This window comes from Lacerta agilis, chromosome 1 (genome assembly GCF_009819535.1).
Source record: "Lacerta agilis isolate rLacAgi1 chromosome 1, rLacAgi1.pri, whole genome shotgun sequence".
Lineage (NCBI taxonomy): Eukaryota > Metazoa > Chordata > Lepidosauria > Squamata > Lacertidae > Lacerta > Lacerta agilis.
In genome coordinates, this window is record NC_046312.1 from 66,523,990 (window position 1) to 66,550,189 (window position 26,200).

Below are 26,200 nucleotides of genomic sequence, written 5' to 3' on the forward strand. Positions count from 1 at the left end.
CCAGATGGCAGCAACAGCTTTTATTAGATGCCATAAACAGATCTTTTCACTCCAAGGAGGCCTCTAATTTATCATTTCTTTAAAAACTGCCAAGTCTCAAATCTGACATTCATCTATGTTCCCATAGCATTATTTTTATACATTTTGTTCAATTTTAGGCATTTTGCTACAGCACATTCGTACTTTAACAAAACGTAAAACTATACTTTATAAGAGCTACATAACCTGAAGGACTACTCTGCAAACCCAAACATTTTTTATATCACTTGAGGAATTGATGGGAGTTCTACCAAAATCCCTTTTCACATATATAATTTTGAAAAAGTACACTTGATCAGACTAGGCAAGACAGCATGAGCTACAGCCTTCCACTCAGATAAATTTGCTTAAGTACCATTTGTTCCAGGTCTTAAGCAAACGTATCTGGATGCAGGATAACTATCTTGGTATTTTGTTTCTTCAGATCTTATGTGCACTCTGATAAAGTAAGCTTCTTAACCCCGAATACAGCACATTGACCTCCAAGTACAGAATGCAAGTAGACACTGTAGATGAACCCTGGCAAGTGTATAGTTCAGTAGAAAAAATGTTATAGGAAATGTTTCAGCTTTTTTTTAATATATACTTTCCCCTAAAACATAGCTGTCGAGGTTTTGAAATCACAGTTTTCATATATAAAATATGGATACCCTCCTCTTCCCCCCACCCTCTCAAACCAAAATATATTTACAAAGCAGTTAATAAAACAGGTTGCAACTGAAATCTAATCACTGTCATCTGATCCGCCGTATGAGCCACGTTCAGATCCTTCATTGTTGGATGCCTCTGGCTCAGACTCGTTACCTGAGCCCCCATGATCAGATGCTCTGTCAGAATCTCTGTCAGAATCAGCACTGCGAGAAGCTGGGCGAGATTCATTCTCAGAACCACCTGAGTGGCTTCTCCCTGACTGCACAGACTGACTTCTCCCTGAGCGCACAGACGGACTTCTCCCCGAGTGCACAGACGGACTTCTCCCCGAGTGCACAGACGGACTTCTCCCCGAGTGCACAGATTCATTGTCAGACTGTTCAGATTCGGATCGCCTCCTCTTTCTTGCTGACCCATCACTGTCTGAATCTTCATCAGAAGGGCGGGCGCTGGATCGCCTGGGACTGCCCCCTTCACTGCCAGATTTATTGCTATTGTCCGAATCACTGTCAGACATGACACGTTTGTTGCGTGGTTGCTCAGCATCATCTGAATCACTGTTGCTGTTCCTGGCATTCCTGTTCAAGAGCAGAAGGCAATGCAGTAAGGAAAACATCCCAAGTGCAACAATAAACTTTTTACTAAGGGCTGTGCTCAAAAAGCCCCTGAAATTCTGCACCAAAGTAATATAAAGCCTGTGACAAGTTCAAGTCTGCAACATGCAAATGAAGCCTGAATCTCTTCCAGTTTATTCTACCTCTTTTTGCTACTCTGCGCCATTTATTGCAGTTTTATTAATCTCAGAGATGGTCATGGAGCTATGCAGAGTTCTGAAGCCCTGCCCCATGGACACCTTGTCACTTCTGATGCTCCTGAAATGTCAACAATCATTCTGCCATGTTCCCGACCCCTAACAGATCTTTGCAATGAAAAGATTGCTTTGTCTTGATTTAATGAAAGTTGGGAAATGTGCAGGAAATGCAATTCTGGGAAGAATACGATGCCATTTTGTGTTTTCTACACTCTCTACAAAGTCACAGCCACTGTGGCCCAATTAAAGGTTCACAAAGTATGTTTGACCCCACAAACCCATGTAGGAAATTGGAGGAGATAGAACCTGCAAGCTGTAAGTATGCACCAATAGTTAAGAGTACAAAACATTACATACGCAGGATACAGTGATGTGGAATCATAACATTATGTACACATTTACTTAATGAGTCTTAATCAATGGGCCCAATTAACATATCACAGTAAACCATAGTTAATAGGTTACCATGAATTAAACCAATCTGGACTGGCTCCTCATGTGTGCTCAAACTAAACAAACCACACTCCCAGAATTAGAAGTGCATTGATGATGATGATGATTATTATTACTTTGTTCAAGGGTCAAACAACACTATTTCTAGCACCATAAACATTATATACCCATCATCAGCAATCTTGAGCTTATCTTCATCAGATGAGTCTTCGCTTGATGAAATGATGGCTTTAGATTTGATTTTACCCTTCATTGACGGAGGCAGTCGTTCTGGCTTTGGCTATAACAACAACAACAAGTGTTAAAAGAATAAAAAGAAAACCTGACATTCAACTATTATACTTTCATTAGCCCCAGCCACACGGGCAATTTTCAGGAATAATGGAAGCTGTAGCCTGGAAACACCTAGATGGCAACAGGTTCTGTATCCCTGTATTAGATGGCTGTGGGGTGATGGCTGTATCAGCTACCTCTTCTAATTATATGGCAGACAATCACACAAAAGCAATTTTAAATGACCAAGTTTAAGAAAACCTGAAGAACAATACAGAATGTCAGTAGACTACGAATGAATTTAGATATAACCAATCAGACATGTTGTTACATGCCCTGGCCTTGTGTGCTATGTCCCTTGCAAATGAAGGAAAGAAGTCTGAAACTTCTATTCTCTGTTGATAACTGCTATTTTGAGTTTTGTTTTGTATTTGAGTAACTGTGGTATGTTCAAACCACAGAATTAAGCCAGAATGTCAAACCAGGATCCTGGTTCAGTCAATTATTTCCAAAGCTTAGAAGCGTAATTAATCTTATTACCTTTGATCCCAAATTACTGCAATTCCGCTAAACCAAAATACCAATTAATAATTTGCTTTAAAAAAAAAACATACTGCTTTTTTCTTTTCAGTCTTTGCTGGGCGACGTTTTTTAGGTCTGGGTGCACTGTCATTTTCATCATCATCAGTACCATCACCTGCCTTTTGGGGTCTTTGGGGAAAAAACACAATACACATATAAACACAAAGTGCAATTCAATTCAGTCTTATAACTATAGTATCCTAATGAAATTACATACAAAAGCATTTAAATGAAGACACACCCAAGATGTTTCGACTCCCCCACAACTCCATCCCACCCAAGCTCCTTGTGGCCCATCAAAAGCTTCTCAAAGTTTTCTTGAGTTTGGGAAGTGATGCATCAGGCAGCGGTTTGAGGGACTTAAGGAAGAGGGGAGCTCAGAAGCTCCATTGTGCTAATAAAAAGTACACCTAGAGTCCTCTGAATCCCCACCAAAGGAGTTCTGCTCTATATTTCTACTTACTTTCGTCGCTTCTTTTTCTTTCTCTCTCCTTCTTCTTCCTCACCATCTTGTTCGCTTCCGCTACCCTTTCTCCTCTTTTTCTTTCTAGACACTGGGAGATCTTCATCACTGTCATCATTGACAAATTCATCAAATTCCCCAGTTCGTTTGGAACGCTGTCACAAAATCAGAAACACTTCCTTTATTAATTGCTGCTTAAAAAGATCCCCCCAAACAAAATCAACCCTTTTAGAAGCCACATTAGATGCACATAAGAGTGCATGTAACTTAAAGTTGTATTAGATTTGATCTTTTATTTAAGAAATTTCTATGCAGAACTTCAGTATCAAAAATAAAGAACAGCGGAATTAAACGGTGATAATCAAAATTAATAGACAGGTGACAAATAGATAAAGGCCCATGAATTTTAAAAAAAACAATATAGAGAGAAGGAAGAATAGTACAATGTTAAGAAGCTGATAATCAATTGCAGTAAAGGAAAAAATGCAAGAAGGTGGGAAGAGTATTTGGATATTAGTTATACTCTGAAAGGACTTCCGGCGAGGTCGCCATCGCGGGCGGTCGCTGGGTTGCCTCGGCTGCGAGGCCACCCAGTCTAGCCCGGGGGTTGGAGCCCCGCCACCGCTACGCGGGGCTCCGGTGAGGCCGGGAAGAGCGTCCCGTGCCTCGGGCTCCCTGGCGGGCCCGCTAGGCTACGCACCCTTCCCTCGCTCCCCCTGTAAAGGGGGAGTGGGGGTGAAGGAAATGCGGAGCCGGGCCATTAGGGGAAATGCCCCAACCGGGCGGAAAAGCGGCGAGAACTGGCCGTGGTGAGAACTGGCCGTGGTGAGCGAGACGTTCTCCCTGAATGAAAGAAAAAGAAGCTGGAGGTTGTAAGTACTTGAGTGGATTTACTGCTGAGTTTAAAGACTTAACGACTTAACGACCCTGGAGGCTTTAGATAAAGGAGTCTGCCTGTCTCCCTTCGGAGGCGAGAAAAATAACAGATTGTGATACTGTTGCTATCGGATGGATATATTGTTAAGACTTTTTGAGGAGTGAGACTTTATAGATCTCCCTTGGGGGAGGAAGAGGATGGAAAATATCCCAGTTGAAAGTTTTGGTCTTTGCGCTCCGGTTTCAGAGAAAAATGGCTGCGAAGACTCTGAATCGAAGTGGAAAACTACTGCTATATGATGAACAACACTGAAATAGAAACTGAAATCTGATACCTATGCCCGTCCTCACCATGTTGGGCTTTGTTTTTGAAACTGTTTTGGACTTTGAACTAACTGATGAGGAAAGGATTATTATATTGAAACTGGAACTGATTAATCGGAAATTGAAGGTTTTGAGTGGGGATTTGAAGGAAAATTTATTTCCCACAGAGGAGACCTTCCAGACACTCGATACTATGGAAGAAAATTTGGGCAAAGAGTTGATGGAGCTAATTGAAAAATTGAGCGAGCTGGCATGGCGATCCCCGGAAAAAGAAGCGTTCCTCGGTGGTGGCAGTCCGAGGACGGCAAGGAATATTATATCCAGCCCCCGAGGTGTGAGCTCGGGAGCGATGGTTAAGAAATTAAGATATCTACAAATAGAAGAATGCAGCATTGAATGGGAGAAGCCGAGAGACGAACAGTGTATCCTGATGCTCGATGCAAGGATGGTTGGGGAAGGTGTCTGGATTTGTGTCTGGTCCTGTGGATGTATAAGAAAAGAGGACAATCTGAGGAGCGGTTCCGGTGAAAGATGGAGAAGGACATGGGACAGAGGGGGGATAGGGTGAACTATATTAAGTATAAAATATAAATGCTTTGTTATGGTAATCTGAAATCGGAGGGTTAAGACATTAAGTTTTATTTTAATTTTTAATAAGAAAAGGGATATTTTGAAACTTTTTGATATTAGCAGCAGTTCAAGGGAAGAAGAATAGTTTAGATTTAATATAAGATTAATTTGTTAAGATCCAAAGAATTGTTATTAAGATTGTTGTTTAAGGTTTGAATTTTATTAAGTGAATAAAATTTTTAGAGAAAGGAAGTTATTAAAGTAGAATATGGATATAAAACCGAAGGAGAGAGGGTGGGGGAAGTCAATTGTCAAAATTTGGAACTAGGATATTTTCTTAAGTGTATAAACAAGAAGAATTGTATTTGTGTTTGTATTTGATTTATATATGTAGGTGTGGGTGTGGGGGTATGTTTGTTATGAAAATACCAATAAATTCTTATTAAAAAAAAAATAGTTATACTCTGAAAGAGCTTTCAGTTGATGTACTAAAGAGAGAAGTAGTGGTGGTAAGAGACAGAAAACAATGATACATTCTTATGCTGGATGTTAACAGACTATCAGGGGAACAGAAAAGGTAAATCAGCCTATGTGAGTCAATTCCCTTTAAAGTTAAAAAAGAAAACCACTTCTCTTCGCATATCTAAATAAATCCACAACATTCTAAACTGGTAAGAAGTTTAAACAGCTTTCCAACTCTTGTCTTCAAGTGTCTAAAATTTGACACCATTTCTCCATAGTTCTTTCCATGTAAAGTATGATGTCATTACTGTACTCTTGTCAGACCCCACAGGACAATTTTACAATAAGTTAAAGCCTGACACCACATTTCAACTATTTGGGGTGAATGATGAATCCAAAAGCTTTTATTCTGTACCCGGCCAGCTCCACCACGTTTTTTCTCTTTAGATCCTTCAACTTCTCCAGTGAACATCAGAATATTCTTGGTCTTCTCCACATACTGTGCTCTCTGTTCCAAAAGTTTCTTTTGTTCTTCTATTTCCCTGAGGCGTTTTTCTTCCTGGAAGAGTGAGGACAACCTGGCTACTATGCTTTTTTTTTTTTTTAACTTACAGTACTGATGCAGATATGAAAAACACAAATTTAGCAACAGACACCTAAAACAGGTTCATTCTTTTCAGTAAGTCAGGACTACTGCTGAAGAGTCACTTGGGTTCTTCAAGACGCAAAGACCTGACATGCATGAACTGCCTTTGAAAGGGCTGCTCTGAAAGAAAATGAAAACCCACTGCATATAGCATGTTGCTCATGCACTGCAAAGTAAGGTATAGTCGTACCTCGGTTGTTGACCGCCTTGGTACTCATACATTTCAGCTCCTGAACGATCGAAACCCGGAAGTGAGTGTTCCGGTTTTCAAATGTTTTTTTGGGAAGCCGAACGTCTGATGCGGTTTCAGATTGGCTGCAGTTGCTTCCTTCAGCCAATCAGAAGCCACGCTTTGGTTTCCGAAGGTTTTGGAAGTCAAACGGACTTCCGGAATGGATTCCGTTTGACTTCCAACATACGACTGTACTGCTATTTATTATGTATTTTGTTTATAACCCACCTTTTCCTCCAAGAAGCTCAAAGCGGCATCCATGGTTCTCTGCCCCCACAATTAATCCCTGCAACAACCCTGTCTGGTAGGTAAGGCTGAGAAGTGGTGACTGGCCCATGGTCACTCAGTGAGGTTCATGGCTGAGTGGGGATTTGAACCCTGAACTCCCAGGTCCTAGTCCAGCACTCTAACCACTACATCACACCAGATAAGTGCACATAGTGCAATATTTACCCAGTTCCTAGTTACCAAAACCAACACTCCCCCTTCCAAATCTATTTCAAATACAAAGCCTATACAACCTAATACAAGGCAAGTCCCCCTAAGTGCCACACAACAACTTAAAGCACTTCACTGCAGCCTTACACTTGCTCCCTATCTTGCACTTTGCTGCAGCTTAATGGATAGTATTATGTACTATTACAGCAGCAGAAAGACTAAAGTACCTGTTCTTTGAGCAACTTCTGGCGCAGTAGTTCTTTTTCTTGCTCTTGTTTCGCTCGCAGCTCCCGCTCTTCTTCATCCTGCTTACGAGCCCGAGCCACATGATACTGAGCCTGACTCAGCAGATCAGAACACTGCCTATCAAGTTTGAGTTCAGATTAGCAGACAGAAGCAGAAACCTTTTTTTAAAAAGAGTGTTCCATGCCAATGGCCAAGACAGAAATACAGAGTATAGCTGGAAAACTGCAAGTGCTTACTTGGTTGAACAACAAGAACACAGTATAAGGAAAAACTGTCTATGCAGCAAGTTCCCCCAAACAGTCCATGATCAAAACTTACAGCTCATAATTTGTATGCAGAGAAACAAATCATTGACCTAAGTTCAGATGACAAGATGAGGATTGCAATTTGTTGCTTGAGATGAGGGCAAGAGCAGGGCAGAAGCAAAGCAGGGACTTCTGAGCAGCATGCACCAGCACCCTGCTCATTCACTTCAAACCATTGTTAAAAACTATGGCTTATTGTGACACGTGAACACAACCAGTGTTACATGTCCACATCTGCCAGTTCCTAGCTAACCAACAGAGGACTGGTCACTGTCAGCTTTCTGTTCAGGAGATAAGACCTGAATTAGCACCCTACTGGAACATGGAATCATGCTATTGTTATATGTAGTTTGCTTTCAAACTCGGGTATAAAAGTAGCCCAAATCCTACAACTCATGTTATGCAAATTCACATAATACATTTAGATTCTGTAGGCATCAGTTATGTGAAGTACACAACACACAGTTCTTACCTGGCTTCAGTTGCAGCAAGTGCCAAATCAAATCTCATTTTATCTCCCACTTTGCTCAAGTAACTGAAGTATCTGAATGGAAAACAGTAAGTTAAGAATCAAATTTTAAAGACTTCAGTTGCATCCTAGAACTTTCTTCACATGTATTTTTAATTAATATTTGTGTATGGTCAAATGCCACTAAATAGTAGTATTTTATTCTGGACACCTTAGCTTGTCTAATGTCTCACACATCAAAAATACAATTTTCAACTTCCAATTGAAAAATATTCCCAAAGTACTTTGGATGCATCTCACTTCTCAGTATAAAGTCAACAGAAAAATCCCTACAGCTATTAATGGATTTGGATTGCATGGTGTACTCTTTTTGTGAAAGACTGAATCATTCTCACAGATGCTCAGGGAAAGTCTTGGAGATGTTGCAGAACCTGTCAAACAACTGTTTAATGGAAATCTCAAGCAAATGAGACTGAGAGAGGAGGCAGATTATTTGGCACAGGTAATCATGCTCACACCCGTAAATATTGCAAAAAGCACTGTAACACTATGAGAAAAAACAATTGCCTGCATATATACAGTGAAGCATGAAGTATAAATAGAAGCTTGTATCTTTTAAACAAGCTTCCAGCATAGAAGCAATATCGCTACCAAGTCCCAAAGTCATAGGTTACTTCTGTCTGGAGTGCCCTGGTGTCTAAAAACTGTCCTCTTGTGTGCCAAGAAATACAGCAAACTTTGAAGGTCACGGCTGCTGGATGCTATTCTGAAAGCCTATCCTTCACCTTCTAGCTCCCAGTTCTTTCAAGTCTCTCTTGGGAACTTTCATGACTGCTGCTCCTATTGCATGTTAATTGCCCACCCAGCTGCAGCTCCAGAGATTAGCAACTGGAGGAGGTTACTGAAGCAAGAAGAAAGTCTTTCAACTTTCTGTAAGTATCATTCATTCATTTTCTGCAAGTTATTACATAGTGAAGCTCAGTTTCAAACTGGAAGATGCATCTTTTCATACAGACCTTAGCTGGAGGTTCAGTATATTTATATTTTATTGAGAGTTGCTGCTGCTGGGTTGGACAGTTTCAAGTCTGTTCTTTTTCTGTATATTGGATATACTTTAGAGTTTTAGCTGTATCTGTAGACTGGATGTTTTTGTGTTTCCAAGTTTTATTACATAAACCACTCTAGCGGGTTTTGTGTAAAAAGCAGTAAATAAACTGAATTACCGAAATAAATTCAACAGTGTAGTTAAGAGACAGCATCTGGCAGATCTGAGAGGTCTACCTGAGTCTAAACACATTTATGAAGCTGTGCAAAGAAATAACTAGAGTTTGGCATTTGCTTTGACACCTTCACAAAACACCATCACAATGCAATAATAGATACCAAAATATCAAATGGAGATTTGCTTACCTGTGAGCCAGCTCCAGCTCTTTCACAGCATTGAGTACTTCCTTCAGGTTACTTTTTTCATCTTTCAGGACAGAAGTAGCCAGCCTCTGCAGCACCAAGGCCACATTGAACATTAGAACTGTATCACTGGGTGCCACATGTCTAGCCTGAAGATTCAAATAAAACTTTAAATTTAGTAGGTGTGAACCAGCCTTGGCCCCAACACAAACAAGCTGGTGCAACAATACATCCACTGCAGCAATATATGTAAGAAGCTTTTTTTCTTTTCTTTTTTTACCTTCAGCAATGTTTGCTTGCATTCTTGTAATTTGCCGCATTTGAAGAGAGCTCGAGCCAAATACAACAGTACCTCCGTGTTCTGGTGTTTGTAGAATTTTCTTAGGCAGTTTTCATACTACAAGGGAGAAAATTCAATGGTTTTATGTTTAAACCCTCATTCTGACTGAAATGTCACACTTAGTTACATTGAATGAAGAGTTTAAGCAGATTTCACAGGAATTTACAGCCGAATCCTAAACTTGTTTGCTTGGTTAAGTCCTTTGGAGTTCCACAGGGCTCAGAGACAAATTTAACAGGGTGCTAATCATGTCTTCTCCATATGCATGATTATTTTTCTCATCTTCAAATAGAAGGCACATGGGAAGGACTGTTTAAAAAGTATTTTCCTCCCACACTAAAACCTTGAAAAATCCCCCGAACCTGCACAGTAAGGAAGCTCTCATTGCTGCCAATAACTAATTAAATGACTAATAAGTTATGAGGTCTACTGTTTGTGTCTACTAAGACGTCTGCAGCTCTTCATTATAGCAGGAATCCAGACAGTAAGCACTGCAATGCAATGCATTGCTAACTTCAAGCCTAGAAGCCTCGGATACTTCAGGCAATATGAGGTTTCCACTTCTTTACTTGGAATACATCATCTGAACAGTCACTGCTGAAATTTATTATGCAAGTTTCAAGGCAGGGGAAAAAATATGGGCTGTATCCAATGTTGAACTGCAGTGAACACCCATTTCACTAAGGAGTGATATATAGTTGTGAGTGTGTGAGAGTGTGTATATTTTTACAGAATGTAGAGCGCAGAATCAGAGAGTTGGAAGGGACCCTGAGGATCATCTAGTCCAACTCCCTGAAATAAGGAATATGCAGTTGCTCAAACCTACAACCTTGGCATTATCAACACCATGCTCTAACCAACTGAGCTATCTAGTCCAGTGTTTTTCAGACTCCATATCTAGGAGCATTTTTCTCTCAGTTTGTCTGAGGAAATACTACAAATTTGTGAAAGAATCCATTCATATAGCAGAGGACTCTGGGTTGTGTTTTATGGTATGCTCATGTCACTCGGGCTGCAGTCCAGACCCCTTGGGCCTGCCCTATGCAAACTATGGAGAAGTGTGGGCCAACACTTCCTTGCAATTGTGCACTGTAGGGGATGATCTGCTGTAGAGTCTTGCTTCTCAGGAAAGCTTTTTGTCCTTTAAGGCAGTGTTCTAAGGAAGCCACTGTTTGCAAGAACACTGTCTGAAAATCACATTAACTAGACTATATGAAAACACCTTGTACCCTGCACAGATTTAGAATACCACTATTCAAACTTGGTTCAAATTAAGATTATATTGCCAATAAGTAATCCAATGCAAATAATACAATTCTGTAATGATTTAAACACACATTATGCAAGAGTAGAAGTAGAGAAATACACCACTCTGAAGATAAAGCTATTGGTAAGGTGAGTGAAGTATATACTTTCAAATTTCCTATTATGCTAAGTTTCTTGACTGCAAATGCTGACATACTCTCTCATATTTGTGGATAGTACATTACTGGTTTTCTTTCTTGCGCAATTATTCAGCTGGATTATTCCTCACTGGTTTTTGAACATACCAACTTCTATTGGTGTTAATTTCATGGAACTGTTCAAGTCACTTGACATGTTTTTAAGAGTGGCAGAAAAACATTTCTCCAACACCCCAGCTTTTATTTTGACCCCACTTCCTATCTCCTGCATGCATAATAAATTCAGGAACACATATGTTAGTAGCTCAACATTTCATGCCTTTTTAGTGCAATGACATTGGCAGTACTAGGAACTTGGAAGTTTGCCTGCTTAAGGCTTGATACAGAGCCTCTAATACATTCGCTAAGCCAGTATAGGCAGCTTAGGGCTCGTTTGCCCACTATGTTTTCATGGCATTTTCTACACCAGGTTGTAGTTTGAACACCACACTTCTTTGGTGAAGTTTGTTCCCATCCTTGTGCTTTCAGCTACAAGGTCCTCTTAACATGTGGTGGAAAGGTCGTTAAAGGAAAAGAATAGAAAGTTAAAAGGCAAGATAAATTTGTTTGTTCATAGTAAAAAAAAAAGTATATAATGTCTGGCAACTATTTCTGCCTAATAATTTACCACAGTCAAATCAAATATCTCTAACTAGCATTACAGCTGTACTACAAATATCTAACACAGAGAATTATGCTTATGGGAGAGGTGGGCAAACATTGTTTTGCCAATACTGAGTACGTTTAGTTCAGGGTGTTTACCCTGTAAGGTTTCTACAGGAACAGCAAACACATTAACTTCGTTGCAGTTTTTTTTTAAAAAAAAATAAGTGTTCCCTCACACACACACCCTCCATCCATTATTATTATTATTTTATTAAAGAGATGTTTCACCTGGTGATTCATTACTTGTAGCTCAGCTTTAACAGAGATGGCTCCTTATTGATTTTATGAAGATCATATTTAAGAAAAGATATCTTATGACAATTCTGGGGAAAACAAGTCCTTGATCTTATCACCCCCTCCAAAACAAGAAAATTTCTCCCTAAATTTTAGTTATTTAATAAGGGGCTACCATACTAAAGTTTTTTTTCCCTAAAAAAAGGACTCATGCCCATGAAAAATACTTTCTTAGCTTTACAGTTTTAAAAAAAGACTGTCTTTTTTTTTTTTAAGAATTACCATCTGTACAGCACTGATGTACTGCTTCTGTTCCACATAAATGTGTGCCAGATTGAGCCACACATCACTGATATCTGCCGTTGCCTCTCTCACTTGGGCAAAAACATCACGAGCCTCACGGAAATATCCTTTGTGTGCCAGTACAGCTCCTAAAAAAGAGAAGCCCAAGGACAATTTCAGATGTATGGACTACCTGAAACACAGCAGAAAGCTCAGAAGAAAATTCAGACAAGGAATCCAAACACAACAATCACCTATGCCATTAGCAGCATACAAGTTTTTGGAGTCATTCCTGAGTACTTGTTTGTAGATGGCTAGTGCACGATCTTGATGACGCTTTTCCTACAAAGATGATGACATTAAATCTTGTTAAAGTGGGTTATTTGCAATTTAAATATTTCAACACCACTTTCTCAAACAATCAAATGTTGACAATACACTAAAGCCACAGCAATATAAGCACCTAACATCCTCAGAAAGTTCAGTCAACCAAAAACCTTTTGAAAGAGAGAGATCTTCTAGCCCCTGTTAAGATAGCAAAGGAAGATATTCACGGTCGCAATCACCGTAAAAACTCTGCTCCCTGTTGTTGCTGTTCAAACCTACTGCAAAGTCAGCACAGATGGTAAAAATGGCTCCCTGGACCTCACTTGGTCTATGGTGCAAATAATGCTCAATCACTGAACTGGCCACAGGCATGGAGTCTGAACGTGTGCAACATTTACCTTCTCTCTGTCCCTGGTGGGCTGGTGCAAAGTTTGCAACCACACGTTGCCAAGAGCCAGCATAGAGTAAGTGTCATTCTGAGTCGATGGCTGCTTCAATATTCTTTCAAATTTCTTCTGTCCTGGACCCCACTCTTGTTTGGCCAAGTGAAGATTGCCAATTAAGGACCAAGCATCTGGATGGTCCTGAAACAGACACCCCACCAGTTTACATTGAATATTTCTAATTTTCTTTCAATGCCCAAAGTTTAGAGTGACTGTAACAGTGCAGAAGAGCATTATAATAATAAAAAGTCTTTACTAAGTTCAGCTATTTGATTCCCTCCCCCCAAACAGTTTACTTCTCTTCCATGCAAGTCAAGCGTTGGGAGTAATGCTCAAAAGCAGCTGCCAAGAATGTTTCCCTGTGTGCCCCAGCTAGTCATAATAAAGATACATTATCAAAATGCCATTTCTAGCACAGAATGAAGGCTGAATAGCTGATCTATGTGGGACACAGGAAAATGATTTCTGCCTTCTTCACAGAAAATGTTAATTCACAGCTTGTAAGCTAGTTGATAGTTTACAAATTCTTACTAACCTGATTGATTTGAAGTGCTTCTTTAAACCAGTCAGAAGCTTCATAAAAATTTCCTTTATCTCTAGCCATCGCTCCTAAGCGCAGATAGCCTGAATACCAAAAAATAACATTTAATAATCAAAGGCCCAGTTCTGGAAGTCATTAAAGATGAGGCATGTCTGCTGCAGCAAGCATTTAGATGTACTGATGCCACACTGGCTTAAGACAGCAGTAGATTGTGCAACGAACAGCCACTGATTGCCAGATGTATAATAAAAAACAGTTTTGTCATTCTGAATTGACTGTAAGAAAAGGGGCTTGGTGGTGGCAACACTAATCACCTTCACATGATCCTTAAATTATATGGGAACAATGCAGAACCCGCCACTAATAGTTGCAATCTCTCTTACGGTGCTGAACTGAAACATAACAAAGAAGGCTGCTCTGTTTCAATGTAACTTGCACAATGTATTCCATCTATATCTTTTATATATACACACAATGTCAGTATCATGGTGAGCTTTATAAACTTTCTTGGTTATGTGTATTTACAGAGGCTTTTATAGCAACTTCTCATATTTGCTATTTACACACACATAACGTGAGGGAAAATTAAGCGGTTTAGACTTCTAAATCAATAAAATAATGCCAGTATTTAAGGACACCAGAACTGTAGGAACAAGTTAGTGGGAAAAATACTTTTGACCAGGAAGGTACATTCTGCTTGCAGTTTGGCCACAATGGTTTACACAAAAGAAAGCATCAGTGAATGAACAGTTACATTTATGAGGACAAACATGAATGCATGGCATAGTTCAAATACAACTGAAAATTTCAACAAGATTTCTTACAGTCGACATAGTTAGGATGTTCCCTTAGGATGTTTTTGTACAATTTCTCTGCTTCATGGAATTCACACATTGCTTCATATAATCTAGCAAGGTTGTAGGACGTAGTCACTGAGATAGCATTGTAGTAATGCTCATCATGTTCGGCTTCTGCTTTAGCACGGTCAAGAGATGCCAAGAAATATTTCTAAGGATAAACAGGGGAAAGGGAACAAAGTAGTATATATTCTGACAATATAGGACAAGTTATAAACATGCTGCACAGTAGTAGTAGTAATGAGTTCCACACCTTTGCTTCTCCTAAGTTTCCAAGTCTAAAGTGGAGAGCACCCACATTATTCAAGATCTCTGGAGGGACATCAGCTTGAACTTTCTCCTGAAGGATTCGTGTTGCCGTACCATAAGCAGAAAGAGCACCCTGTCAAATTTAGAGATGGCAGAAAAGTGCACAGGTTTAGTTCTATGCATCGCTGCTCTGCTTAAAACAAAAGTGCACTTTATGCATCTTCCCCATACCTGTATATCTGTCTGCTCTAGGATTTGGGCTAGCTCAATCCAGGCTTCTACATCATCTGGGTACTGTTCTGTCACCTTCTTCAAATGACCCTATAAAATACAAAGGTTATTTATGTATGTGTATACTCTTAAATTGCTAGAAGACACAACATAATAAAGCTACCATTTATTTTACATTTTTTAACGCCAAAGATAGGATTCTTGACTAGGTCAAAGGCATTTCAATAAAGTTAATAAACTCCAGATGTACAGACATTAACTACCATAATAAAAATAAATCTTGTTAAACTGACCCAACTATTAAACATGAGAATGAAAGTTTGCCAGATTAACAATTTTCAATATACAGCATCTTACTATGGCATTCCGGAGCTGCATCTGCACAGTTTGAAATTTCCTAATCTGTGGAACAAAGGTCCTTCATGTTCTTGCTTTTCCTTGATAAAGGCAATACTTTACTGATGTATACCACTCAACTAGAGCCATTAAAAATAAATCTCTATTAATTCAGTGAAATCAGCCTGCATCACAATGAACATTGTGTAATGCCTAAAATGTTAGAATAGATGAACCACAGAACTCGAAGTAGATGGTGGGTATTTGAACTGGAAAGAAGTGGTACTTCTCACTTATGAATATACATATTGCATGAAAACAGTTCACACATCAGTAAGTTCATTTATCCAAGCTTCTGATGTTTTTTGTTATATTGAAAGAGGGGAAATTCTCTGTTACTCAGCTGTACCACATATGTCTGTCTTGTCGGACACCAACCATAGATTTTGTTTTCCAGAGGGTTCAAAATATCCCACAATTCTACCTACTGCTGAAGAAAAAAACTATCTCCAGATAGCACAACACTAAGACTTGCTTCAGATGTAATGCTAAGCCAAACATATGAGCTCCAGTGCAAAGACCTCAGCCACAGTGCTCCAGCCCGACCACCCCTGTTGCTTCTGGGCTATCCAGGGCTAAGCCATAGTTTGGCTTAGCATTATGTCCAAACCCATTATGTCTTAGGGTTTGTTCTTGGTTTACTAGAACATGCATATTTGCACTAAGCTATAGGGTTAGTTATATGGGAAAAAACAGTCATAACAGTATAATATACTCTACAGTTGTGTATTCAGTTCTGTACCATTGAGTTCAATAAGACTTACTCCTAGGTTAGAGAGTATTAATTACAGCTCAAGTCTAAGAAGTTTGCTGCCAAATGTACCTTCGCAATATCTCGTTTGTCTTGATCTTCTGAAGCAGCATAGAGAGATCCAAGAATTTTCATAGTCTCATAATTGTTAGGGTAGGCCTTCAAAACTTTTTCAAAACACTGTGATGCATTTTCCTTGTCTCCTCTATAAATATACATTTGACCAAGTCCAAAAAACGGTAGCACAAAAGAAGAGGAAGCAAATTGTGTAGCTTGGTAGTAGTACTGGAAAGCCTGATCATAATCTTCCTAATGCAGGGGAGGAAAAAGAAGTAGTTTATATGGTGCACATGGAAATCTATTTAAAAAATAATAATGCAATGTAGAAAAGGAGGCTTTCCAAGTACCTGAACATGGAAAGACCTGGCTAACTGGTAGCAACTCTCAGCCTGCATTGCTTCAACTTCTGTATTATGGAAAGCATGAAGAGCTAAGTGCTGGACTTTGCCATAGTCCTGTAGGGGAAAAAATACAATTGACATAATCATTTTCTTATGGTATTCAAAATCATGGCCTGGAACATTTTGTACCTAGAAACCTGATCTTCCAATGTTTTAAATATCACACATGGTTCTTATATACTAAAATCCTCAAGCACTTGGAGGACATGACTCTGGAAACTGAAGCAATTATATATAACCAAAATACCTATCTAATTCTGGCTTATACACTACTTTCTCCATGTGAATGTGATATAGAGAAGCCTGAGGAATGTGTGCTTAGAAACTTCAACAGCACTGCAACTAGTGTGAATCAATCTCAACTAGAATGAAAGGGTGTATGTATACAATATATTAAATATATATATTATATTTAACAACAATAATCACAAAATAAGAAATAGCTTTAGGCAATCCTGGCCAACGTATTATTTTAAAACAACAATAACACTGAAGCCTGGTTCTTCTTCGTCTTTAGTTAAAAACATTATTCTGAGATTCAAATTTACTGTGTTACCATGAGTGTTATAAAGAATATTGAAATATAAAGCCTGATCAGTTATGAAACAGCCTAAAGACTTTCAACCAGCAACTCAAAACATCCACAAGTTCTCTTACCTTTTTGAAGAAGAAGTGATTAGCCAAGTGGTTCAGCACCATAGGGTTACTAGGATCAATTGTATATGCTCTAGAAAGCAGCTGGACGCCATTTTTTATGGAATCCGCCTGAAAGCAACATTAACAGAAATTTTTATTTATGCTTAAAACTTAATTAGCTCTTCGGCTGTTCCTTTACCATACCATTTTCAAAACCATTCTTTTAATATGGATGAGTCACATAACAGGGGCAAACAATGCAGTAGATTACGTGTCTGCTGAAAACTTTTGTCCAATACATTCAGAAGGTCATGTGTTTGATCCAAGATCCTAGTGTAAAAAAAATCCTGTCACCGGTCAATGGCTAATGATTCATATTTAAACCAGCTCTATTTTAATTACTGTCTTTACACCTTATTTTATTTCTCAAAATTAGAGAAAACTAAATATGCATTCATTAAAATGGGGAACAGTGAGGTTTTTATTTCAACTGCCATTAATTTTCATGCCTGCACAGAAGTCTTTGTAACTAGACATTCAATGAAACATATTCTGATATTAACATTTTAGATCAAACCCACCTCTTTATTATTGAGTTCCAGAACAGCCAATCCAACTAAAGCCCCAACACATTTGGAATTGAGTTCCAGTGCCCGGCTGAATGCAAGGCGAGCTTTCTCCAGCTTGTTCAGTTTTACAAAGCAATGGCCCATGCCTAGCCGAACCTCAGCTAGTTTTGGGGTGGGGAGTGGGGAGAGAAAAAAAAATATATATATTAGAATATAGCCATTCACACCTCAATTGCCTTTTAAGAAACGTAGGTTCATAATTTACTGTTTCTAGAGCCCTTAAATCTCTACTTGACACTATTGATAGCAATAATTTGCAACAGTCCCTGCCCACAGACTTTCAAACTAATAAGTAAAGTTTTGTACTTATCCTGAGCTCTCTTCAGGCATGACGGCCATCATGCAAGGAAAAGAAAGATGGAGACAAGTGTGCTAGCTCCAACTCATGTGCCCATCTCCAGTGCCCTCCTGTGTTGGAGAGCAAGTGTCTGCAGAGGGGAGCCTGCTGTACTTGTGTCGGCTGCATGATTAGAGTTCTAAATTGCATGGGGAGACCACATAAATACAGAAGGCTTCGTGCTGCAGATGCTTGCCTTCCAAAGAATGGAGGACGGCACAGAAAGGCACAGTGACTCAAGAGAGAAGGCAGAGATAGTGTGTTTGTCCTTGCTCTCCCTCACATTCTAACTGCATTTGGGAAACTAATGCACAAAAGAGTGAGAGAGGAGTCCTCAAGTGGCTTGCATGCATGCCCCCCACTCCTTCACATATTTACCCCTCATGTGTCTAGATGAACGCCAATTCTTGGTTGCATGAATAACTTTTTAATTTATTTTTTTTAAAGAATTAGAAAATAAGGGGTCTATTACTGGCTTCCAATTATAGCAGCAACACAAATAACAATAACAAAGACTAAGAAGAGGATATTATCTCACTCTGTAGGCAAGCTTTTCTAGAGAACACAAAACTTTTAACAAGGATTCTTATAATTTTTAATAAACGTTACAGATTAATATGCCAGCAAAAGGTCATGAAAGAATAGGTCTGTCACTGGCTACTAGTGATAATGTCTCTATTGGACCTCAAGGCTCAGTGGCAATGAAAACCAGTTGCTGATGAGTGGCATGGGGTGGGGGAGAGATGCTATTACCTTGAAATGCATCTAGGTAAGCTAGAATGAATTTTGGTCTGATCCAACATGGTCATTCTCATGTTTTTAAATCCCAGGATATTGATCCTGGCACCTCCAGTGAAAATATCTTGAGTAGCAAGTCTTGGAAAGACCACTGCCTGGAGAATTACTGTCAGTAATAGACCTCATTGACTCAGATAGATCAATGCAATAATATAGCTTCTTATGCTTGCACTTGCTTTCTATTGTACTTGACTAATGAATGTATCTCCAAAGTTTATACTCTCTCAGCAGCAGAGGTCCAACAAAAAGGCACCATATTCATCTTATTTGGACTTCAACTGGATTAATCCAAAGTTAAATAAAATATTCTATTGCTTTATAAGCTGCACTGGCAAGACCCAAGGTCAGATATGACAACAGCTGTCTTCCTTAATATGTAAGACCAAAGTCAAAGCTTAAAAATCATGTTAATATTCAAAGTACCTGAATTTAGGGACGCTATTTTTGGTCCCAACGAACCAAACAATGTCTTTAATTAAAACGAAGCTTTTCTGTTCCTTACCTGGACAACCTGGGTTAGTGCGCAGTGCCTTTTTGTAGTAGGCAAGGGCCCCTCTATAGTCTTTCTTGTTGAATGAGATGCATGCCTTACCTATTAGGAGCAATAAAAGCTGATAAATATCTACCCAAGTTGAATAACAGACAACCACAACAAATCAATTGCAATTCATTGTTTTACCAGCTACAAGTACATATGCATAATAGGTCACAATTATAAAAGAAACCTCTTAAGTGGCAAGTATTCCTAGTGTAGTGGGTGTGCTCCAAAGCACATTTAATTGTAAAGATACTGATTTGATTTCAGTTTATTTAAGCCTCAAGTAAAACTGAAACCTAATATAATAGTGCAAAATTCAGTATGACAAAACTGGTATGAATGATTAGTAGTTAGTTTCCAAAAGAGACAGAGACAAAACTCTGTCCTCAAATATGCAGTTTATGCCAAATCTGACTGTGTTTTGTATATTCATTCCCACCTCCATACTATCTAGAAACATACTCCAAGATGGAGTATCACAGATTTCAGATGTGCATGGCTGTTTTCCTAACATCTATACAAATCTCATGAACCTGATAGCTGCTACAGCACATATAGGATAGCAGCATATTCATTCAAAGAACACTTTAATGAACACACACAAATATCCAACAATGATAGTCAACCCCTCTCAAGGTTTAAGCACTCTTCACATTAGCAAATAAAATGTCACCAAATTTTCTTTACCTTAGCCAGTTTAATACTCATGTTACTGGGGATTTAATACTCGTTACTGGGGAAGCGGTAGAGGGGAACTCAACGAAATCCACAAGCATGTGATTTCTCCCGCTTTTACCCAAATCATACCCCCATGAGTACCTAAAGAAGCCATTTAAAAGGTGAAGCTGGCCCTCTCTTCCTGCCTTGTAATTCAAGCATTGAACTTAACTCTGAGTCTTGTTGCCTGCCAATAGGTAGTCTTATAACTCTTCTCAAAGGTGCTCATATGGACTGACAAGCCTGCAGTGTAAGGCAGTTTTATACAAAGAGGCAGCTATCTTTATGACCTTTGAAACCGATCAAGGGTAAAAGGAAAAGCAGTGGTTTCTAAAGGTATAGTGAGCCTAAAGTTTTATTGGTTAAAAACTGGACATAAGTTGTATGAAGGGAAAGCATCCAAAAAGATATTTCACTTCTCACCAAGAAGGGCTGGAATATTATTTGGAGACTGGTTGAGCACAAAATGAAACTGTGCATCAGCTTGATCCATTTTATCACCCTCCAGAAGACAGAAACAAGCTCTTCCCAATAAGTGGTTCTGGAAAAGCAAGATACAGATGTGAGTTGTCTTTCAAGAAATGTTTTAAGAGTTGAATCAAAGGATTGCTCATCGTGAATTCTTACAGCACTAGTTATGTCCCCCAAATTAAGCATTTTAGTGCAGGGCATCCTAGATGCTTAAGATACATACAGACCCCTCTGCTGCACATCACCTAATAGCTGCATGCCTTGTGAATGAACTTGATGTGCAATTCAAAGACCAAATTCACTGCCCCACATTCTGCCCTGACTGGTACAAATGGCAGGGCTTCAAGACACAGCAGTGACTCCAAAGTTCTATTCTGCCCAATGGATTCAAAGCTTCTAGTCTTCCACCTCAACTGCCCTGTTTTAGGGCTTACTGCTGATGCAATAATCCACAATTATATGAGTTTCGTAGTTATTTCAAACATCCCCATGGTCCAGTTTCTCTCCTTATTTCTCTACAACAGGGGTAGGCAACCTAAGGCCCAGAGGCCGGATGTGGCCCAATCGCCTTCTCATTCTGGCCCGCGGATAGTCCGGGAATCAGTGTGTTTTCACATGAGTAAAAGGTGTCCTTTTATTTAAAATGCATATCTGGGTTATTTGTGGGGCCTGCCTGGTGTTTTTACATGAGTAGAATGTGTGCTTTTATTTAAAATGCATCGCTGGGTTATTTGTGGGGCAGAGGAATTGGTTCAATATTTTTTTTCAAAATATAGTCCGGCCCACCACATGGTCTGAGGGACAGTGGACTGGCCAACAGCTGAAAAAGGTTGCTGACCCCTGCTCTACAAGATCCTCATGAAAACTATCAGTATACTGCTGCTGCTGCTACTACTGTCTTATTTCAGGCATGCTTCCCTTTCCCTTGCTGTTTAGGATGTTCCATTCCCCTATTACTATAATACAAACGTTTAAAAAATGCCTTATAAGTTAGACCATTGTTTCACCTAGTTCAGCACAGTCAGCAATGTAGACTAAACAGTGACTGGCAGTGGCTCTCCAGGATTTTAAATAGGATCCTATTCCAGCCACATGTGGATATGCCAGAGACAGAGTCTGGAACCTTTCACATGCAAAGCAGATGCTGTACCACTGAACTACAACCCTTCCCTTTTCCCAGACTTTTCCCTAATAGATCGTCCTCCTCTTTCATCCTCCACCTTTTTAATGTCTTTAAATAAATTGTAAGCCTTTGGACATTTTTCATTTTAAACTATTCACTTCCAAGTAGTTTTATGTGCCTTATTTTAAAAAATGAATACTCCTGATACTTCCACAGGTCAGGAATACGGAAGGGGGTCGGGGAAGAGACTACATAATGCACTAGCAAAATTTGGCCAAGAACATAGTATACTTGATTAAGAGGTAAAGCCAATTTTATTGTTATATTTAAACAGCTGGTAAAATGACCAGTGGCTCCATTACCTTCAGCAATTATCTGCTGTGTTCCAGCAGCAGCAGCAACCCATAAGCTCAAAGTTTTCTGCTTGCAGATGAGCTGGAGCACAGTGTGGTGTATGTGTGTTGCACAAATGAAAGCAAACCACATCTAGGAATAAGGTTCTGCATGTGTTATCCAGCTTTGAATCTCCCAAGGCAGACTGTTTAGAGCAGCTGTGAGCAAATCATTCAATTGCACTTACTATCTCTTGAGCTGAGGCAATCTTTAAGAAAATGGCACACTATCTATCTATATCACGTAACCTGAATGCAAGATGTGGCCGTTACTTCAGCGTCCAAACTAGTTTACTGGTGTTACAATGTTGCAAAGCAAGCATACAAAAGAGGATGTTTTAATTCCAAGTTTATTTGTTCTTACCTGATCATACATGATGATTTTATCAGCCATAGTGTACAACAGTGTAGCTTGTGTAATGAGTTCTTTCTTGTTGTCTTTATTCTTTTCTTTCCGAGCCTGTTGTACATAGTAAGCTGCTAAGGTATCTAAACAAGTCATCTGATCTTTTTCATGGTCTCTATAATCCAGGTTTCCATCTATACGAGCAGCCTCCAACAGTTTCACAAAATCTTCTGTTTTGCCTTGCTTGTAATATTCCAGCTAGAGAAAGGAAATACAGAGGCATATGTATGGTTTTTTGTATAACTCTACTGGGGGGGGGGGGAATCATCAACTTATGGTTAATATTAGATAAAATGTTATCATATTAGTATCTGTTCATTCAACTTTTGTACTATATAAACCAACAAAGCAAATTCAGGAACTGTTTATTCTACAGTTTACTACAAGAGATGAATGGGGAATGCTGCCATCACCTTCACTGCTAAAGACGGTTACAAGAAGTGTAGATATGATCTATAAAATCTTAAAGGGAACTGGAAAATTCACTGATCATTTCAGGTGTTGACAAACCTTGCACTTGTCTTTGTTGCATATCTCAGAGGAACAGGATCACCTGACATTACACTGAGAATGAAACCTAGTACACTTGTGTATGGGGTGGGGAGAGTTCCTGCAGAGGCAGGGTGGGAGCTCATTCCAACTGTGCATATATTAATAAAGCAAAAAGACATATCATTGCTCTTGAAGTAGCACAGCATCAGGGGCAGTCCCTGCCATTCTCCCATGCTTCTGAAGTAAGCCTTGGGGAGGAGAGAGTCCTCATAACTTCTCAAGGTACAAAACAAAGGCAGAGGCTCTCAGTGATTCTGTGCTGCGGCCCAAGCAAAATGTGTTTTTGTCAGTAGTGGACTGGCAAGTGTAAAGGGAACCTTTAAGAATTGCATCACAATATGAGATAGTCAGGCATGCAAGGGGTCCACTGCTATAGAAGCAGTCCTGCTCCAGAGAAATTGAAAACATCCAGCTTCCAAAGTAGCTGAGTATATATATACCTGCAGTCATAACAGGCCCTCCAGATACAGCAGGCACCGCCACCTATCACTGTTGGGGCCTTTAATATACCAGAATATAAGAGAGAGTGGGGCGTGCAAGGTATCATCTCCTGCAAGCTGTAAGAAATTTGATTGCCATTTCCTGTACTTCTGAGGAACTGGCTGCTGGTTATATTAATAACTTTCTGCACCAAAGTTTTATCCTATGAAATTCTCTTAATTATTACTGAGCATTTTATAAGGAAATTAAAATGTGTATTATAATAGTGATTGTTTAAATTTGTCATGTTTTGAAATGAATTGGAATTATATTGTAACGATATAGACTGATGTATTGATACTTATTGCTGTTGTTATGTGAGCCCCTTTTGCACATTTTTGTGGAAAAGCAGCATGCAGTGAGGTAAGGCCTGAATTTAATTTCTAAAGCTCCAAACTCCCTTTTGAATACCTACCTTCCATTCTTCATTTCGAGTAACATGTGACACAAACTCATTCTGGACCTAACTATGACTAGCAGCACACAGGTACACTCTGATCAAGCAATCTGTTTCAGGCATGTTTCACTTAATGGATTTCTTTATGTGCATGGATCAGCTAACAAAATGAATGAGTCCTAATTTCACATATATAAGAGATCCATAAATGTGTATTTTGATCATGGAACAAAAATAAAACAAGAGCGTGGGAGGAAAAATAAGAGCAGTTATTTCAAAATTTAAAATGCATACCGGTAACATTCAGAGGTGTATATACAAGTGCTCATTTTAAGATGAAAGCTTTAATCATAAACATGCTTACTGGAGAGCAAGTCCTTTTGAACTCAGAGGTAATTACTTTTACATAATATCCATGGCTTGGGCGATTAATTGCCTCTGCTAATGAAGTATCAGGTGAGAGATAAGGATGGGATACAAGTATAGTAAGTAAATAAATCAGCTACAATGAATTGGCAGAAACTAACCGCTAGAGCAATCCATATGTGCAGTTGAGTATGTTCCTGTTTCAGAATGCTTATAACTTCATCCCCCTCCGGTAACTGATCGAAGTCAAGCTCAATGACCTAAAAAAAAAGTGATATTGTAAATATTAATAACCTTATGAGCTATTAAGGCATGTACTACTCTGCTCATGCACCTTGAGGAAAGTTTTCAAGCACATTTTGCGGTAATACACACTAGTTAGCTCCAGAAGATGCTTTAACTGTTCCGGCCACTCAACATGCTCAAAGAGTAAACTATTGAGCTGAGGGGCACCTTACACAATATGGCTTTCCTACACAGGGACATGCAGAAAAATAAGAACCCCTCCCTGCATCCCTGTAATGGATCACATGCAAGATTTATGTACTTTCCTGCACAATAGTTATACCTGTGTAGAAAACGTCTTATGTAAAGTAGTTCTAAGCTAGGAGTTGTATCAGTCTAGCACAGTGTTTCCCAAACTTGGGTCTTCAGCTGTTTCTGGACTACACCTCCCATCATCCCTAGCCAGCAGGACCAATGGTCAGGGATGATGGGAACTATACTTAAAAAACAGCTGGAGACCCAAGTTTGGGAAACACAGGTCTATCAGCACCTATCAGGCCCAACCAATAGCCATGCAGGCAAAGAAGCACAACATTAAAATCCTGCTTGCATTTGGAGTGGCAATTCTAAACGAGGCAAACGCTTTTAAAATACAAAGCCAAGAAGTGGCTACTAGGCGATTCATCTGATGCAGAGTCTGCAACTCCTAGGTCCCATGTACACACACCTGCGGTTGCTAGGAATGCGCAAGGATGGACAAAAACGGCACGTTTATCAGTACTGTCCTGTGTGTATCACACACACACACACACACACACACACGGAAAGTTAATATTATGGGCCTAGAATCAGCAGCTTAGTGGGTTGTAACATCACTTTCCACAACTCTGCAAAACGCACTGGGTGACGAGGGAAGGCGGACCCGGGGTCGCCCTTAAGCCCCTCACAACAGCTCTCCCTCCAAGGAACAGGCGGGAAGGAGAAAAGCGAAGCCAGCGGCTGAAGTCCTCAATAAAGAGGAGGCCCCCCCACCACCACCACGAGCGCCCCCCCGAGACCCCCGCGCCGCCCCTCACCTCGTCCGTGTCCCGGAGGGGGATCTCGATCGAGCCGCGAGACATGGCAGCGGACACCGCGTCCCCAGGGGCCGCCTCAGCCGAGCAACTTCACACGACGCCTCCGGCTCGTCCTTGACGAGGAGCCTCCGCGTTCCGCTCTCCCGGCAGCAGGTCCCGTCGCCGTCCGGGTCCGCGCAGCCGCTTCCAGGCCTCGACCTCGGAAGTGTTCGTAGGGAAGGGCGTGGAGAAGGAGAGGAGAAGGCGGCGCCACTCTCGTCGTTGTTTGTGACTCCCGCCTTCGCTCTCCCCGGCCTTCTCCTGCAGGGGGCAGCGGACCGCGAGAAAGGGCGCCGGAAAAAGCGGCCTACCTGGGAACGGGCCCTCCTCCTCCTCAGTAACACGAACGTCTTAAAAAAAAAAAAGGAAAGAAAGGCCGAATCCGCACGTTATGCAGAACGGAGAGGCGGAACTCTGGACCACTTTTCTCGGACGGAGGAATAATATCGGAATGCCTCCGTGTAAAATAAAAAACAGAAAAGCGAAATACGCACACTTAAGTTGAATCGAGTAAATCTGAAGTAGTATCTGAAGAAGTGTGCATGCACACG

General features: G+C 40.0%; 1 protein-coding gene across 1 annotated transcript; it reads right to left on the reverse strand.

Moving 5' to 3' along the window:
- CTR9 (CTR9 homolog, Paf1/RNA polymerase II complex component) lies at positions 1 to 25,791 on the reverse strand. Its single transcript, XM_033152508.1, has 25 exons — positions 25,611 to 25,791; positions 24,471 to 24,569; positions 22,473 to 22,712; positions 20,546 to 20,663; positions 19,370 to 19,459; positions 17,685 to 17,833; positions 17,125 to 17,232; positions 16,414 to 16,521; positions 16,079 to 16,315; positions 14,860 to 14,949; positions 14,633 to 14,761; positions 14,347 to 14,530; positions 13,517 to 13,605; positions 12,937 to 13,122; positions 12,466 to 12,553; positions 12,212 to 12,360; positions 9,528 to 9,644; positions 9,251 to 9,396; positions 7,844 to 7,915; positions 7,048 to 7,183; positions 5,920 to 6,063; positions 3,273 to 3,427; positions 2,842 to 2,938; positions 2,122 to 2,234; positions 1 to 1,268 (listed from the first exon to the last, which is right to left on the reverse strand). Exons 1-25 carry the CDS (start codon positions 25,653 to 25,655, stop codon positions 764 to 766), a joined length of 3,594 nt encoding a protein of 1,197 aa, XP_033008399.1. The 5' UTR covers positions 25,656 to 25,791; the 3' UTR covers positions 1 to 763.
- Between the last annotated feature and the right edge of the window lie 409 nt (positions 25,792 to 26,200).

Excerpts from the sequence above, each read along its gene's own strand:
- CTR9 (XM_033152508.1), bottom strand. The coding sequence starts at position 25,655 with ATGTCTCGCGGCTCGATCGAGATCCCCCTCCGGGACACGGACGAG. Across the intron at positions 12,361-12,465 it reads GTATGCTGCTAATGGCATAG|GAGCTGTACTGGCACACAAA; the intron begins GTGATTGTTGTG and ends TCTCTTTTTTAG. Across the intron at positions 7,184-7,843 it reads CTTGCTGCAACTGAAGCCAG|GCAGTGTTCTGATCTGCTGA; the intron begins GTAAGAACTGTG and ends CAAACTTGATAG.